Source organism: Zonotrichia leucophrys, chromosome 5, assembly GCF_028769735.1.
Source record: "Zonotrichia leucophrys gambelii isolate GWCS_2022_RI chromosome 5, RI_Zleu_2.0, whole genome shotgun sequence".
NCBI classification, from domain to species: Eukaryota; Metazoa; Chordata; class Aves; order Passeriformes; family Passerellidae; genus Zonotrichia; species Zonotrichia leucophrys.
Genome location: NC_088175.1, coordinates 48,455,403 through 48,472,450, shown reverse-complemented (window position 1 = coordinate 48,472,450; position 17,048 = coordinate 48,455,403). Strand labels below are relative to the sequence as shown.

Sequence of the window (17,048 nt, the reverse complement as noted above, 5' to 3'; positions counted from 1 at the left end):
AAGTAACAAACCCACCACAGTGCAAGGGAAGAAAAGGTGATTTAAGGAATGTTTTACTCACACACTCCTCACTTTACCCCTCACAACCACCCCAGCATGGAACAGACATTCAGGAATTAGTGTTCAGTAGCTGCCATTGGAATTTTAAGGGATACCAACAAAGCCTTGATACTCCATACAGGAGCAAAAATTTATAGGATGATAATATTTCCTTTTATCCTTTACATCTTTTTAGATGTATGATATGTGGGGAATTCCACAACAGGTTTTCATTCCCCATCCATGTCAGCATCCAGCACAATTCCCTGCTGCTGTTTGGTCCCCAGGAGCTGCAAGAGGAATGTCAGTCCTCGGCTTCACCTCCTTGGCGTAGCCTCGTTAGTCCAGGAGATAATTAATTCAAAGAGAATTCAGCTGGTCAGTGACAGAAGATCATCACAGCAGAACATGATCCTTGCCACAGGATATTCCCACACCTGTGGGCAGTTCTCTGATCAAGAACTACTTCCCAAATTCAGTGATTCCATTTAAACCACAGCAGCACAGTTTGCAGGGACACAAGTTTTCAGCCTTGTGTGAACGAAGTGAAGACAAAACATCACTGGGAGAAATCCTGAAGTTTAAAATCCTATTCCTCACTTCTCTGACTAATGCACCTCTTAAAATCCAGTCTGGATTGTGCAGAAAAGTTCCTTGGTCCCACTTGGAAATTGATCTCCCCAAAACCCATTAAACAGTTATTACAAGTGATTCCATTCATTACTAAGGAAAAGACAATACAAATAAACTGGAAAAAAAATTGGCTCAAGTTTTCCTCAGGAATTAATTGGGAGCTCACCAGCAAGGATTTCTGACAGGTAGAGTGTGTGATATAAAAGATATATGTGCATATATATATATAATATATATAAATAAATAATTATATATATTTATACACACACATATAAAAATATATAATACATATTTATATCACAAAGTATCTATCTCACATATATCTGCCATATATATATATATATATAGACACACATATATATAATCACAAATGTTTTTATATCACAAACTCTACCTATAAACATTCCCCCCTTTTTTTCAGGAATGTAACATTTTTAGGGATCCTAAAATCAAACAAATACAAAGGAAAATAAATCACTATTTTATCCCATTAATGCCAAGATGTTTTCCTGGATGTGGTGCTGGGTGTTTTCCTGTAAGCTCTTGTTGCTTATCCATGAAGTGTACTTGGAATTGTCAGGATGATGAAATCCATTTGGAATGTTACTGTCTCTCCAGTGGGATGAGTTTTTCCACAATTATTCCTTACAAACTAAGCGCATCTCCTCAAGTTCCTTCTCGCTTTCTGCATCCTGGAAATGCAAGAGGGAAATTCATAAATGTACAGTCAATTAAAACAAATACAAAACACCATTTCCCTTCTTTTCCTCCAAAGCAGCTTTTAAGCATATTGTGGAGTCCTGGAATGGCTTGGGTTGAAAAGGACCTCAAAGCCCATCCAGTTCCTGGGCAGGGACACCTTCCATGGCCCAGGTTGCTCCAAGCCTTGGACACTTCCAGGGATGGGGCAGCCACAGCTTCTCTGGGCAAATTGTGCCAGCACCCTCACAGGGAAGGATTTCCTCCTAATACCTGATCCAAGCACAATCTCTTTCAGTTTGAGGCCATTTCCCCTTTCCCTGCCCTTCCAGACCCTTGTAAATTGTCTCTCTCCCTCTTTCCTGTTGGAAGGCCGCAATCAGGGCACCACAAACCTCTCAGCCCAATTCTCCCAGCCTTCCCTCATGGCAGAGGCGCTCCATCCCTCCCTGTGGCTGCAGTGGCCCAGCTGGGATGTCACAGGGTGGAGCAGAGGTGCAGAATCCATTTTTACCTCTTTGGTGTACCCTGGCAGCTCCGCGGCGAGGTCCATCCACAGCACGGCCGCCGAGTCGTTCCCGAGGTCCCTGTAGCACTGGGAAGGGAATTCCCATGGGAGAGAGGTTAAATAGAGAAAACTGACAGCAAATGGAACTGGGCAACTGCTAAAAAGAGCTGTTTCTGCCTCTTCACCCTTTGCACTGGCATCTCCTGCGGTATCCCTCAGCCACCACGCCTCAGAAGCACCACCAGATCTTGGAATACCAAATATATTTCACTCTTTCTTTTTGGGGAAGGAGATTGGGTTTTGTTTGGACATTTTAAGGTGCCCCTGTGGTTTTCACCCTTTTCAAAGCTCTACTTTGATTTTCAGTTGCTGTTTCCCCTCCTCCTCACACCATTTTCTCCACAAAACCTCTCTCCTGGGAGCACATCGTTGCCCAGCCTGTTGAAAATGTAATAAATATTATCTATAGGAGTCTCAGGCCCAAAATAGGCATGAAATATTCTCCATGTGACCAGCAGCTGAGGCACAGTGATCCCTCTGGGAACAGGAAGATTTTGGGTGCCCAGAGAGTCCTGGGGGTGTTTGGAGACCATGAAATTCACCCAGGAAAAGGAAGTGGGTGTTAAAAACCCCTCAGCAAGAGGGCTCAAGACTCCCATGCTGGACAAGGAAAGGGAAATCCTTTATCCTTTACTTCTCCCCATGATTCTCTGGCTTTATCACCACAGAAGTCATGGTGGGGAAGGATTAAACCTCCAGCTCACAGCTGCCAAGTCACCATTCCTGATTTATACACAATTTCATCTGTTAAATCCAGGGATGCTCCACTGGCTGACTCAAAGGCATAAACCCCTGAATTTTAAAGCCTCTGTTCAAGGTGATTTGGCCTAAAAAGATGTAAAGGATAAAAGGAAATATTATCATCCTATAAATTTTTGCTCCTGCATGGAGTATTTTCTACCTGGTCAGCACTTTACAGCCAAAGGTGATTTTTATTACAAATATTTCTTACTCTCTGAACAAACAAGAAGTGAGTGGTTACCTTGGCAATGTAAACTCTTCCTGATTTGGAAAACCCTGGGCTCAGCTCCTCAACCTACAGAAACAGAGGCAGGGTGTGACAGGGAAGAGGAGACATTAGGATATGCAAGGACACAATTAATTCTTACATCAGGCTCATTGCAGCTTTTAAAGGAAAAAAAATAGATGGCAGAAAGGAGAATCCTAATAAAGCACTGTGCCCCTGAAACCTTCAAGCAGTTGTCTGGAAAAGTCTGAAATGGAAAAGTCAGCCAGGCTTTAAGTAAAATATTCTGAGGGAGGAGCTGCCAGCTCCCAGACCCTGGAAGCACAGCCCAGATGTATCCAGTACTGAGCAAGGAATTGCTGTGCAGCCTTAGGAAGGAAAACCAACCCCCTAAACCAATTCCCAACACTTTGGGCGGCAATTCTGACATCTTCAACATCCCATTCTTTTGTCTGGCTGTTCTGGAATGGACACTTCTCATCAGCTTTCCTTCACCCACATCCCACGCTTGGGGAAGGGCCAGGAGGGATCCAAGCAGCCCAGTGCCATCCCTGTGAGCTGTGCAGGGCAGTGATGACCATTCCTGTGAGCTCTGCAGTCAGTGCTGCTGTTCCTGTGAGCTGTGCAGTCAGTGCTGCTGTTCCTGTGAGCTGTGCAGGCCAGTGCTGCTGTTCCTGTGAGCTGTGCAGGCAGTGCTGCTGTTCCTGTGAGCTGTGCAGGCAGTGCTGCTGTTCCTGTGAGCTGTGAGGTCAGTGCTGCTGTTCCTGTGAGCCGTGCAGTCAGTGCTGCTGTTCCTGTGAGCTGTGAGGTCAGTGCTGCTGTTCCTGTGAGCTGTGCAGGCAGTGCTGCTGTTCCTGTGAGCTGTGCAGGGCAGTGCTGCTGTTCCTGTGAGCTGTGAGGGTCAGTGCTGACCATTCCTGTGAGCTCTGCAGGCAGTGCTGACCATTCCTGTGAGCTGTGCAGGCAGTGCTGCTGTTCCTGTGAGCTCTGCAGTCAGTGCTGCTGTTCCTGTGAGCTGTGCAGTCAGTGCTGCTGTTCCTGTGAGCTGTGCAGGCAGTGCTGCTGTTCCTGTGAGCTGTGCAGGCAGTGCTGCTGTTCCTGTGAGCTGTGCAGGCAGTGCTGACCATTCCTGTGAGCTGTGCAGGCAGTGCTGCCCCTCCCTGGCCCATTCCCACCTTTCCTTACCCTCAGGAAGTTCTGCAGCGCGTCCTGCACCGTGGCTGTCGGGGGAGCCTCGAACAGCGCCGACACCGTCCTCTTCTCCAGCCAGCCCAGGTGGGCAACCTGCACACACAAAAGACAACCTGGCCTGTCCATCCAACACCAGCACAGGAACAAGGGCCTGCCCAGTCCCTGGGAGCTGCTCCTGCAGCAGGGAGGAAGCCAAACCCCTCGGCAGTGTGGGAATATTCCCGTGGAGTATCCAAGTCCGGCACAGAATTTAACCGGATTTGCTTTCCCTTGTCCCAGGTCAGTTTTTGCAGTTCCACACATCTGGGACATGGATGGCCCCAAATCCCAGCCTGCCACACTGCAGCCACACCAGTCCCCACCTGTGCTCTCCCTTCTCCCAGCCTAAACCTTCCACAGGAACCTGCTCCCCTCCACACTGTGACTCCCTGGGAGAGGCAGGCTGAAGCCTTCCCACCAGATATTCATGGGATCATTTAGGTTGGAAAAACCCTCCCAGCCCATGGAGGCCAACCTGTGACAATCCCCACCTTGTCACCCAGCCCAGAGCACTGAGTGCCACCTCCAGGCACTCCCTGAACACCTGCAGGGATGGGGACTCCACCAGCTCCCTCTGACAATACCCTGTTTAATCCTGCATAATTCCAACTATGCAGACTACATGAAGCACTACCATACTTCTCCACCTGTGGTTTTATTCCACAGCTTCAGCAGCTCCAGGCTGAGCAAGAAGGAAGGATCTGTTTCCAGGAAAAGAGCCAGGAGCTCCCAGCAGTTCAGTTCAGGGCTGCTCTGTAATTCCCACTGTCAATTATCCCAGCTACAATCCCTGCACTGTGGCTCCATTCCCAACAAAGTGCTTTCCAATGGCACAAATGGAACAGCAACGGTCACTGCAGGCTTTTATTCCCTTTTTTAGGCTCTAAATCTGATTGAGAGCTTGGCATTTGACTCCAAGCTTTTCCCTGTCAGGAAGCATAAAGCAGCGGGCACATGCTGCCAGTGCCTCCAGTTCTGTGTGTGGCAGGGGCAGGGGGACACATGGAACACCTCACACACCAACACTGTGAGCAGAAGCTCCTCAGATGGCCTTGACCACGTCCCTGTGTGCTCAGAGGATGGAAGGAAGGTTGTTCTTACTGAGCAAAGCACTGGGAACAGGAAAGGAGTTTGCAGCCCAGGCTTTTCCTAACCCACCCTTTGCCATTTCCCCTCCCATGCCAGCAGCAGTGACTAAAAACCCAAGTTGGAGCTCTGAACCCTTCAGAGGCTGCCCAGGGGGTGAGAATAAACTCTCTTACGTGGTAACACCACCTGCCCAGCAGATAGTAGAGCTGTGGGTCCTGTGGCTTCAGGGCAATGGCTTTGTCAATGTGTTCCTGTGGGAAAACAGCACCAGCACGTGTCACATCTTTGTCAAAATCAAGTGAAATACCCACCAGAGCAAGTGGAGAAAGAGGAAAGGAAGGAATCCACAACTTAAGTGTCACAAACAGTAAAGTTAGACTGGATTCAGTGAGCAAGGAAAAGCAGCATTTCTCCAGCCTCAGGGACAGGAATTTCTGCACACACACACACAAAGAAGCTGCCCTGCATTTTATTCCTGCTCCAGAGCTTTGCCATAACCTCACTGATCATGCCAAAGGCTGATGGGGAACAATAACCTGTGGCCTGTTCCATGTCCATCCTTTTTCCCTGGAACATCCCCAGGGCATCATACACCATTCCTAGTAATAATACTAGGAATAAAAAAAGGGGATCTGAGGCAAATGAAATCCTCCTTGAGCAGCAACTGCTCCCTGGGAGGGTGCAGGTTGCTCACAGGCACACATTGCAGACAGCTGGTGCTGTGTGTTGTAACCACACAATAATTCCATGTTTCATTTGCAAAATTTTTTTTTTTTTTTTTGTAATTATAGTGTGTAAAACTGCAGAGTCACTCCCAAAAGGCATAGCTGGAATCAACCTCCTCATCCCTGGCACCTCTGAAATCTACTGCTTCCCTCAGAAGAACTGGAGCCAATTTTCCCAATTTTCTGCTGCAGAAATGAGTGTTGCTTGATACTCACACAGAGCCCAGCACCTCCTGGCACTCACCTTGAAAACATATCCAGCCTGGATGCGCTTGGAAATGCTCTCCTGCTCCGACACCTGCCCACAGAGGATGGCAAACCTGCATGGGGAGACACCAGCATGAGCCAGCTGGGGCTGAATCCACCCTCAATCCACATTTCCCTGCTGTCCATGGCTGCACAAGGAAGGTCTACAAGTGCTCAAAGCCAGGCTGGACAGAGCTTGGAGCAGCCTGGGATAGTGGAAGGTGTCCCTGCTGATGGCAGGGATGGAATGGGATGAGCTTTAAGTTTCCTTTCAGCCCAAACCATCCCAGGATTTTGTGAGGTGCATTAAAGCTTCACACCTTAGTGGGGAAAACAAAGAATACAGCACATCCCTGCCAGGGAAGAGACAAAAGCAGCAAAAATGTAGCAGCCAGGAAGGAAGGAGCTGCAAGGATGAGGCAGCCAGAGGGGTTGGGTGTGACACAAACTCACTGCTCTATGGCTAAAAACCAGGAGCAGCACATTTCCACATTGGAATTGTTTCTCTGAGCAGGGAAAGCTGTGCCAGGACCCAGAGCAGGGCAGAGTGAAGTTACTGCAGCAAGAGGCAGACTAAGAGCAGCTCTAATGAATCAACTACAGGGCACAGCAACCTCCTCACACACAGCCCAGCTGCAGCACACAGGGCTCTACTTGCAGGGAAACACTTGGAAAACCTACCCTCATCCTGCAGCTGGGAAACAGAATGACATGCTCAGTGTTGAAAGTGCAAAGCCATTTAGTTTTGTCCAGTGAGAGACCCTGAGTTGTGAGCCTGAGAAGCAAGGCCCCAGCAAAAGCAGTTATTGCATGAGCTGTGAAATTCAAAATTCATTCCCTGTGGATTTGCACCTTCCCACCTCACCTCCCTGCATCACAGTGGTTCAAAACCTCCCTCCCTGCAGCACTTCCCAAGAAACAACAGCTCAGAGAGCTCTCAAGTGGGACAGAACCTGCAGATGGAAGTTCTGCCTCATGGAAGTTCTGCCTCTCCTACCCTGCCTGGGATCTGGGAGTGAAGAACATTTCCATCCCTTCTCTGAGGTTGGATCAAAAAATACCAAGTGGAACAGAGAGACAAATCAGTAACATGGCTCATTCCTGTGAAAAGTAAAGCTGAAAAGCAGAAAGATGCAAATAAAAATCCCCTTTCCTACACCCACATCCCAGTGCTGCCACAGATAGCGACATCCCAAAGGATCCTTTGGGATGATTAACCACAGCAGATGTGCAGGAATCTGTCAGGAGACCTTTAAATCTCCAATTACACTTTCCTCAGAGTCACAAAATCCCACAAATCCCCTCACACATCACTGCTCCATTCCCAGTGTGTAACTTACAGCACAAAGTCACGATTCCTGAACAATTTAACATTTTGCCTTAAATCTCTTCCTTTAATTTGTTAACTTTCTTGTGGAAAAGCTCTAGATCAGCTCTCAAATTCTTATTTTTCATGGTAATGGAAAGGATTACCAGATCAGTGGGTTATGGGACAAAAATCTTTTCCTGCTGCTGGGGCTCCACAGCCCCACTCTGTTGTGTGCAGATAATGGAATAAGTGTTTTTAGGATCTTCTCCAATTTGTTTCCCAGCCTGGACTACACATCCCTAACCACAACATGACAGGGGTTGAGAAACACAATCCAATAAAAAGCTTATTTTCTAAGATCAGGAGATAAAATATTCCTAGACAATACATCACACAGTTGTCTCATGTCAAATATAAATTCCAAGGGTTTTTTTAACAGCCTGGTGAAATGTTGATGAAAAAGCCATAAAAGCAGCAGGAAATTAAATTTCAGTGCCATGAAATAAACTAAAAAATATATATGGGAAGAGACACCTGATCTGATTTTCACTGTATTGCCAGGAAAAATGGTTCTTCCCAACTCAGCTTTGCTGATCCCAGGTTCAGGGCCACTGGACTGTGGGGGATTTTCACACCCACAACTCTGCACTTGTGGGATTTTAGGCTCTGCTTTCTGCTGTTCCCTCCCCTGCTTGCTCAGCTTGGCAGGATGGAGTCATTGATTCCAGCTCATTCCATGGGATGCCTCAGGCTGAGCACTGTGGAGGTGCAGGGGGGCTGAGCAGCAGCACCAGGAAAGAATAAAAATGATGATGGGGATTTTCATCCCCTGTAACCACTGGGTGCCCCATGCATTACTGCTCAGATCCATGCAGAGCTTTCCTCAGGTTATCCCTTGATTAATTAGCAGCCAGACTCCCCATGAAGCTGCTGACACACAGGAATCTCAGCTCAGGATTTCCCCATTTATTAGAAAATAAACTCTGGGCAAGCAGGAACTGCCAACAGAGAGAGCCTGATCTTCCAGCTTAAATCCCCAGGATTTAAGGACTTTTTGGGTTCTGCACTCTGACTTCCCTGGAAGCAGCACTCTGCCATGGAATACAGAGCCTCCAGTACCTCCCCTCCACAGTCAGCTAGCCCAAACACACCTCTTAGCTCTTTTAACCACCTCCAAGACAGTCTTCCCAATATTTTGTGAGCATTCCCAGTTTTTTACCTTCCTGTGCACTGGGTAGATGTATTTGAGTCCCTGCACTTGAGTAAGGGGACAGGGAATTAGCAGGCAGATATTTAGACTGCAACAACCAAAAATTAAAATAAGAATTTATGCGGGAATTACTGCTCTGGGAGACACAGCAGAATTCCCAGTGACTCCACCTGAAATTAATGACCAGCTGATCCTGAAAAGGTTGGGGAAAAAAAGCTTTGGCTCTTCCAAGGGGAGACAAGATGGAAGGAAAAACTGAGAGAGGCTCATGTTCCCCCTCCTTACAGCCCACAAACATCCACATGGGAGAGCTCCTGGATTCTGGATGTTCACATTTCTGAATTCACCTTCCAGGGCAGACAAGTCAGGGGGCTGCATTCAGACAGCTCTAATTCCATGGTATTTTCCCTCCACCACATTCTGAACTATCTCCTAACACCTATTCCTACAGTTGCTCCTGCTCCATGTCACACTGACAGAAAACTCCCTGTTTCATCTGCCTGCAGAACAGAAAATGCTCAGCTCATAAACCCAGAATCTGGCTCAGAACTGGCCAGATCTGGGCAGTGATGCAGCAGGAGTGAAATCCTGGAGCAGTGCCAGGTGTTAAATGAAAGCATCCCCCAGGCATATCCGGAATGCTGGGACTTTTCAAAAATCCAGGATCTGCCCACGGACAGCCAGATGTACCCACAGAACTGACAAGGGCTGGTGATCAGGATGTTCCACCACACTGCCAGACTCTCCAGAAGAAAGGGCACATTCTGGAGACTCATCCAAGCCAATCCCACTTCTCCATAACACACAGGATAATCCCAAGGGGGCTGGAGCTTATGATTCCTCCCACAGTGAAGGCTTTCAGCAGGCAGTGATTCATTTCCAGGGCAAGAAGTCCAGCTCAAACTACAGCTCCTGACACAGCACCTCCACCATTTTCCTCAGATTTCTCTGAAATCCCTCTGGTGTATTCCCTTTAGCAAGAGGAATGGAAGCCAAGGCAAATCCACAGCTCGCTCTCCTCTCCCGATCCCTAAAGCTGCTGCCCCGTGCTTGCAGTTGTGCTGCAAACACCCACAGGGAATGGGCTGGCAATTCTAAAAGGCCACAGCTGTTTCTCAATCCATTTCTAAAAGGTCTGTGCAGTCACTGATGCTCGCTCCATCCATCCATCCATCCATCCATCCATCCATCCATCCATCCATCCATCCATCCATCCATCCATCCATCCATCCATCCATCCATCCCTCCTTCCCTCCCTCCCTCCCTCCCTCCCTAAAAACAAGAACAGACTTGGGAACCTGCTGTGTCCTACTCAAGAGCTGAAATCACTTTAAATGGACAAAAGCTCCACCTGCTCAGGGATGTTTGACAACCAAAGCAGAGAAGGGCTCTGGTGTCCAAATCCAAGGTAAGAACCAGGGCATTGTGAGTCAGGAGCAGAGAAGCTCTAAGATCATTCCCTGTGAATCCCACACACAGATCTACTCCTAAGGCACTAAATGCATTTAATGCCCAAGCCATTTCCCAAGGGAACATCCCAAGGGCAGCATGGGCTGGATCAGCCCCCCTGGACAAGGCTGGCTTGTCTGTGCAGCCCTGACCAAACTCCTGCTCCGGAGATGGCTCCCTTGGCACCGGCCGGCTGCCAACAGCACCAGCCACAAGCAGAGCTTTGTCCCACACTCATGGCCAGGGCAGAGCCATGACAGCCTCTCCTTTGTGCTTGGGCAGGTCCCAAAGGCAGGCCAGACACAGCCCCACACACTTACTGCTCTCCCTGGCACTCCTGAGAAAACACTTTTCCTCCTGCTCTCAAATCCTTCCAAGCCCAAAGGAGCTGTAGCCAGCAGTACAGCTAACCAGCAGAAATCCTTCCCTTCAGAAATCCTTCCCTTCCCCAGTTATTTTCTTTCTTTGTTTCTTTAAAATGTCAGTGATGACTGAACAACAACGAGGCACTGAGAGGAGAAATGTTTCCTTGCAATAGCAACTGTAGGCAAAGTACCTCTTGTCTTCCTCAGCTCCTCAAAAAACTGGGAATTGTGTGGGCAGCAGGAGGAAATAACAAGCACAAAACACAATGAATAAGCACCAAAAGCCAGCACAATTTCATCTGAAGGAATCCACAAACTTCCAAGAGGCAATTGAAAAAATAGAAGATCAATATGAAATGATAAAAACAGAGAAAAAACTCAGCCCAGGAATTCCTGCACCATCAGGCTTCACACAGCCTGTGTGGAGAGGCAGCAAAATAACTGGGAATATTTCCATTAAAGTGGCCATTTGGGATGCAGTGGGAAAGAGAAAGATGCTGTGTGTAGAAGAAAGAATGCAAAGGACCATCATCCCAGCACAAAGCCATGCCACTCTCCCAGCTTGAGTCCTGCACTGAATCCCTCCACTCTTGTCTGAAAAACTACAAGGAAGAGGGAGAAGAATATTGGAAAGACAACATGGGTGGTGAGAGATAATAAATCATTCCCCTGTGACAGAAAATAATAAAGGATTCTTCAGCAAGGAAATTAGTCACTAGAGAAAAACATGACAGAACAAAACTGTAATTTAAATGAATGTGAACAATGTTCTCTGATCGCTTCCCCCAAGAGCTGGGGCATCAAATCCACCCCAAAACAGCTTTAAAACCTCTGCTGCCTTTTCTCCCCAGGGTAAATTCAATTAGCATAAAGAAAGACTGCAATTAAGCCAGCTTGTGACCACTTCAGAGCTGGGAAGGGAATAATTTCCTGTTCTATTCATGGCACAAAATAGTAATTTGTGTGCTGATAAAGGGAGTTACATATTCACTCCCAAGAAATCCCACACCTCCCACATGCTGCTCTGCTGCTTCCTTCCTCCAGCTGCCCTGGAGAATTGGAAGCAAGATGTAGCTGTGCAGGAAGGAGCCTTATCCCTGTTTGGGAAAGGGGTCTGAGGGACCAGGAATCGTCCCAGACTTGGAATTCCAAGGCAGAACTGTCAATATTTGGACACTGGAGTAGAACCTGGCTTTGTAAAATACAAATTTCAAGATTCACCCTGGCAACTAAACCCCATTCATTCAAAGATGTTAAGCCAGCAGATAAGAGCCCAGCACCATGACCTGCTGGAGAATTTCCTGCTCCCAAATTCCTCCTTCCAATCAAAGCTTTAATTGAGAGCAGTAATTCATTACCAACAGATGAAATACAGCCTAAGATGATAAAGGCGTTTATTCAGATGCCAGTAGTTCAAAACAATCCTTCAAGCAAATTTACTCATTGCAAGAGCACAGATCGTGTTTAGCAAAGACACTCAGCAACCTCTTTTCCCAATAATTTTCATTAAAGATGAAAAAAAAATCCCTTTCATTCTAATTGAAGTGCTGTCAATCTTTCAGTGCAACTGCTGACAAACACCATTCACAGAGGAATTCACCAGAGTAACAGAAAAGAAACAGAAACAGTTCCCTTGTCTCCAGATATCTGTGCCACTCCTCAAACTCTGTTTTGGAGTAATTTTCATAAAGGACATGTAAAAATCCCCCACAAGGGCTGGAAGCACAGCCTGCTCACCCAGGCTGCTGAAGGGAGCAAGGTCCCTTCCCCTCTCCTGCCTCCTCCCTGAAACCCTGGGCAGAAATTTTGTTCACAACTGCTTGGCTGAACTGCAGATCATCTCTTCTTTTAGCATGGAACAAATGCATTAAACATCTCTGTTTAAATAAAAAAGAGCCACGTGCTGCTGTGTCCCTTCATGCCCAAGCCAAGGGCCCTGCAGGGGGATGAGAGCAGAGCCAGCAGTGCCAGAAAACACTTCCAGGAGACTCTAAAAGCCTGTCTGCTGAGAGAGATGGATCTCCTTCCTCCAGAATTAAGTGGAAAATAGGGAATTTGGCAGAGCACCAAGCCCACACTCCCAGGCCTGGCTGATGGAGTCAAACACATCCTCTCTTGCCTCAAAAGCAGCTCCACTTGGGAGCTTTTCCTCCAGAACTCTTCAGAGAGGAATTCATAATTAAGTTGCTGTAAGATACCCCAAATTTATTCCTACCATCACAACCAAACCTACTGTCTGTCAAGTCATTCCTTACACCAAGCAAGCAAAGCTGTTAAAAATGGCTTTTTATGGAAAAACACCACCAGTGTGGCACAGTGCAAGTAACAGCAAAGAAGTTTGTGGGGAGGGTTGTATTTCTTTTTTTTTTTTAACTGCAGCTCAGCTCACAAAAACCTCCAGGTCCTTTTCCTATGCTTCTTAAAAGCAAGAAGTAAAAAGTCACTTACCACTGGTGGCACTCAGCACTTTCATCCCAATTCTGCAAGGCAAGTTCCAGCTCTTCCTTCCCTGGAACAAAAGGAGTCAGAAGTAAGAAATTCAGCTGCTTTCTCTCCCAGTTTCTTTCTCTGAGGCTGTCAGAGTAACAGAATAGCATAAAAGTCATATACTTGTCAATCTGATAATGCATTTGGCTTGGAAACATCCCATACAAAATTTTATCCCCTGGCAGGTTCAAAAAGCTGAAAATTAGGCACCTATTGATAGCTCAAAGGACAATATAAAACTTAGAATTCCATGTTTAAAAGGCTCCACTGATTCCCAGAAAAGAGTAATTATATTAGCTACAGTATTAAGTAACTCTATTTAGTTATGTGCATAATAAATAAGATAAAAATTATTTACATTAGTATCTTTTATTGCACATCTTAACTGTAATAAAGATTATTTTTTCTCCATTCTGACTCACCTAAAATCTTGCAGACACCTTTGAGGTGGTAAAGAACAAAGAGGGAATGAAATTAAAGAGAATTTAAAAATAGTGATTGTTTTCATATCTGCACGCGCTGGCAACAGAGAAAATCCAGTGTGCTACAGCAAAGCTTGTTTATTTTATATTCATGGTTTATTTTAGTATCACAGAAAAATGGATGACAGGTTTCAGAAACAATTTTCCCAGCTCTAAACAGGTCTCAGCCTATTTAGACTCTTTCAGAAACTCAATTTTTAAACACAAAAAATTCATTTAAAGCGCTGCTTCCCACCAGATTCTAGGGAAACCCAATAAAACCACAGCCCTGCTGGCAGCTGAGTGCCTGCCCTCCTCTGGGGCAGCAGGAACTCCTTACCCCCTGTGGCATAGGACCTCCTCTCGTCCTTGTCCTCTGTCAGCTCCCACATGTCGCAGTGCGCCCGCGCCAGGCGCCACAGGAACTCGCGCTGCCCCGCGTACTGCAGGGAACACAAACACCCCACAGCAGTCAGCACCAGGGCTGAGCAGGGCACTCACACCTCAGGGCATGCAGGGATCTTTCTAAGCCTTAAAACGCCCCAGTTCCAAAGGAAGCAGAGTGGAACCTCAGGGAGGTGAGTTTGGAACTCAGCGCTGCAGAAGAGTTCCCCGTGCTGGGAACGGCAGGGGCACCTCCGGTGCTGTGCCCAGCTCTGGGCTTGTCACGTCAGAAAGGCAGTGAGGGAGGGGATGGGGCATGTCCAGGGAAGGGAACAGAGCTGGGGGGACTCAGCCTGGAGAAAAGGAGGCTCAGGAGGGACCTTGTCCCTCTCCACAACTCCCTGACAGGAAGGGGCAGTCATGGGGAACTGGGCTCTGCTCCCAAGGAACAAAGGATAGGACAAGAGGAAATGGCCTCAAGCTGTGACAGAGCAGATTTAAGTTGGACACCAGGAGGAATTTCTTCCTGGACAGGGTGGTCAGGCAATGGAAGGGGTTGCCCAGGGAATGTGGTAGTTCCCATCTCTGGAAGTTTCTAAGGAATGACTGGACATGGCACTCAGTGCTCTGAGCTGGGTGACAAGGTGGGCATCATTTCCAGGTTGCACTTTGAGTGAAGAAACCCCTCCTGACATCCAAGCTGACCCTCCCCCGGTGCTGGAAAATACAACAAGGCACCTATACCGCCATCTTGTTGTTGAGGAGCAGCTGGAAGCCCTCTCTCCTGTCCTTCTCATCCCCGCTGTGCAGGCGGTCAGCCTGCTCCAGGAGCTGCCCCAGCCCCTCCTCCAGCGAGATCTCTGGGGACACAGGGCTCTGATCCTCCAGGGGCAGCTCCACCGAGTCCCCGATGGTGTCACAGCTGTCACTCCCAGGGGGCAGCTCCAGCGAGTCCCCGTGCAGCCTCTTCACGATGTCACGACTCTCAAGCTTAGGGGGCAGCTCCAGTGAGTCCTTGGGCAGGCTCTTCACGATGTCACAGCTGTCATCCTCGGGGGGCAGCTCCAGGGAGTCCCTGCGCATGGTCCTGACGGTGTCACAGCTCACCTCGTCCTCGCTCTCCCGCTCCGACTCCCGGTCGTAGTCGGACTCGGCGTTGGCCGTGGTGTAACTTTGGGGGAAGAAAACATCACCAAAGTGGTTTGAGGAGAGGAGAGGAAGAGTATCTTGGCTTAGCCCAGAGAAAACTGCACAACCCAAGTGTCTCACACAACCTCATTTCTCGTGTCACCCTCAGAAAGCTGAAGGATGTCCCAAGTCAGTTCTGAGCAACCTGGTCTATGGAAGGTGTCCCTGCCCAGGGCAGGGGTGGCACTGGATGAGTTTTAAGGTCCCTTCCCACCCAAACCATTCCAGGATTCTAACTGTCCCCACCTCCCCTGCACACCCTGTCAGCTCCTCCTAACCTCAGTGATCCTGTAAAGCTCAGATCAGAGCTCCTGAAAATGGAGAAAATTAAGCTCCCCCAGCATTACAGTCGGGAATTTCAAATTTGAAATTTCAACCAGGGTTACACAGTGGTACCACAGCAGGAGGGAGTCTACTTACAGAGCTGATTCCTTTTCAAATAAGACTATCTGTCTTGTTTGAAAGGCACAAATCAGCCAGTCATTTCTAAATGTGCATTTGAACACAGAGGCTTTGTTGATTTAATCAGTAACTGCCCAAGAGAACTTGAGCAGTTCTGCTGGATCTGAGTTCCCTGCACTCTGGGGGCACTGGGTACCTCCAGCTGTGCTTCCCTCTGTCCTGGCTGATTGCTCCTCCCAGGGACAGGACAGCCCTGTGGCCCTGCCTTTGTCTGGGGACACAGATAAGTGACCACAGCCCCTATCTGAAGGAGGCAGTGACAGGGCTTTGCCCACACACAGATAACAAGGCATGTTTGGCTATCAAAGCTTCCTGAGAACCACCCCTAATTCTCAGCAATTCCCCTCTCTGCTCCCTCAAACCCTCACCCAGACTTTCAAAACCCCACCATGTTGCCCTGAAACATTCTAAGGCAAGAAATAAAGCACCAGCCTCACAGTGCAAAGGCAGGAAAGCAAGGATGTCATGCTGGAGATGACACTGAATTAATGGATAACCAGCACAAGGGTAGGTGACTGGCACAGCTCTGCCTCAGATTAAAACCCTCATTTATTTACATTTCTTAATACCAATGCCATTATTAGTTCTCTAGACCACCTCATTTCCAGTAATTAAAGACAAGCTCCTTGAATTCCCTGATTTCCCCATCCTAACCTCCAACATTTTACTGGCAGCTGCCAAGATTTCAGTCCTTCAGCTCAAAAACCAACCGTGTTTTCTGCCAGACAGCCCCTACCAGATTCAAAAAAGCCAGTTCAAAAAGACAAGGAAACCCAAAGTTTTCAAGGAGATTAAAGGATTTTGGTGTTATCAGCCTGTTTTCCTGAGTTTACAATGAGGGAAAGCTCTGGAATGCTTTAATGTGGCAATCCTGAAGGAAAACAGCCCATGGGAAGAGGAGGAGAAGAAGCCCAAAACCTAAAGCCACACTGGGAAATGAAACAGCGCAACCCCCCTGAAAACTCTTGGTAGATTTTTGGGAATTGTGTCTGAAATTGGAGAAGCTGCTCATGCCCAGGTGGTTCACAAAATAAAGCTGAAATTGGGGGTTGTCTGCTCTGAATTCCACTGAAAGGATTCAGCAAGGAAAATCCAGCTGAAATCCATCTGCTGGCAACAGGCTCATTCCTCCTCCCACAGCCTGCTCCAAAGCTTCAGTAGGTTTTTTGCAAAATTTACATTTCCTAGCCTGAAAATGCTACTTTTCAAGCACATTCACATCCCTAGCAGACAACACTGCACACTGCAGGCAGCTGGTCCTGGCCTGACTGATATTTTTACACCTCCCTGTGTATGACCAAAGTGAGACATTACCTAAGATTCCAGTTTTAAATCAGGTGAGAGCTGCTAATCCACCAATCCCCACACTGGTCATTACAGCTAATTACAGATGATAATTAATAGATGAGGACTCTACCAACCACCTCTGGATTCCAAATAAATTATTGAGGTTTTGCAGTGAAATACACCCCTGCCCCCTCAGGAGGTGCCTTTTCTGTAACTCTAAATTCTTGGCCTCCATAACAACTCATATTTT

At 47.5% G+C, this 17,048-nt stretch overlaps 1 protein-coding gene across 1 annotated transcript in view; it reads right to left on the bottom strand.

Moving 5' to 3' along the window:
• Positions 1-37: 37 nt before the first annotated feature.
• RMDN3 (regulator of microtubule dynamics 3) overlaps positions 38-17,048 on the bottom strand; it is a 21,056-nt gene continuing 4,045 nt past the window's right edge. The window contains exons 4-12 of the mRNA XM_064715325.1: positions 14,606-15,032; positions 13,818-13,920; positions 12,978-13,038; positions 6,195-6,270; positions 5,399-5,476; positions 4,092-4,190; positions 2,922-2,975; positions 1,886-1,966; positions 38-1,364 (exon numbers count right to left, since the gene is read on the bottom strand). Coding sequence (XP_064571395.1) covers positions 1,311-1,364; positions 1,886-1,966; positions 2,922-2,975; positions 4,092-4,190; positions 5,399-5,476; positions 6,195-6,270; positions 12,978-13,038; positions 13,818-13,920; positions 14,606-15,032 — 1,033 coding nt within the window. The 3' untranslated portion in view covers positions 38-1,310. The remainder of the gene's footprint in view (positions 1,365-1,885; positions 1,967-2,921; positions 2,976-4,091; positions 4,191-5,398; positions 5,477-6,194; positions 6,271-12,977; positions 13,039-13,817; positions 13,921-14,605; positions 15,033-17,048) is intronic.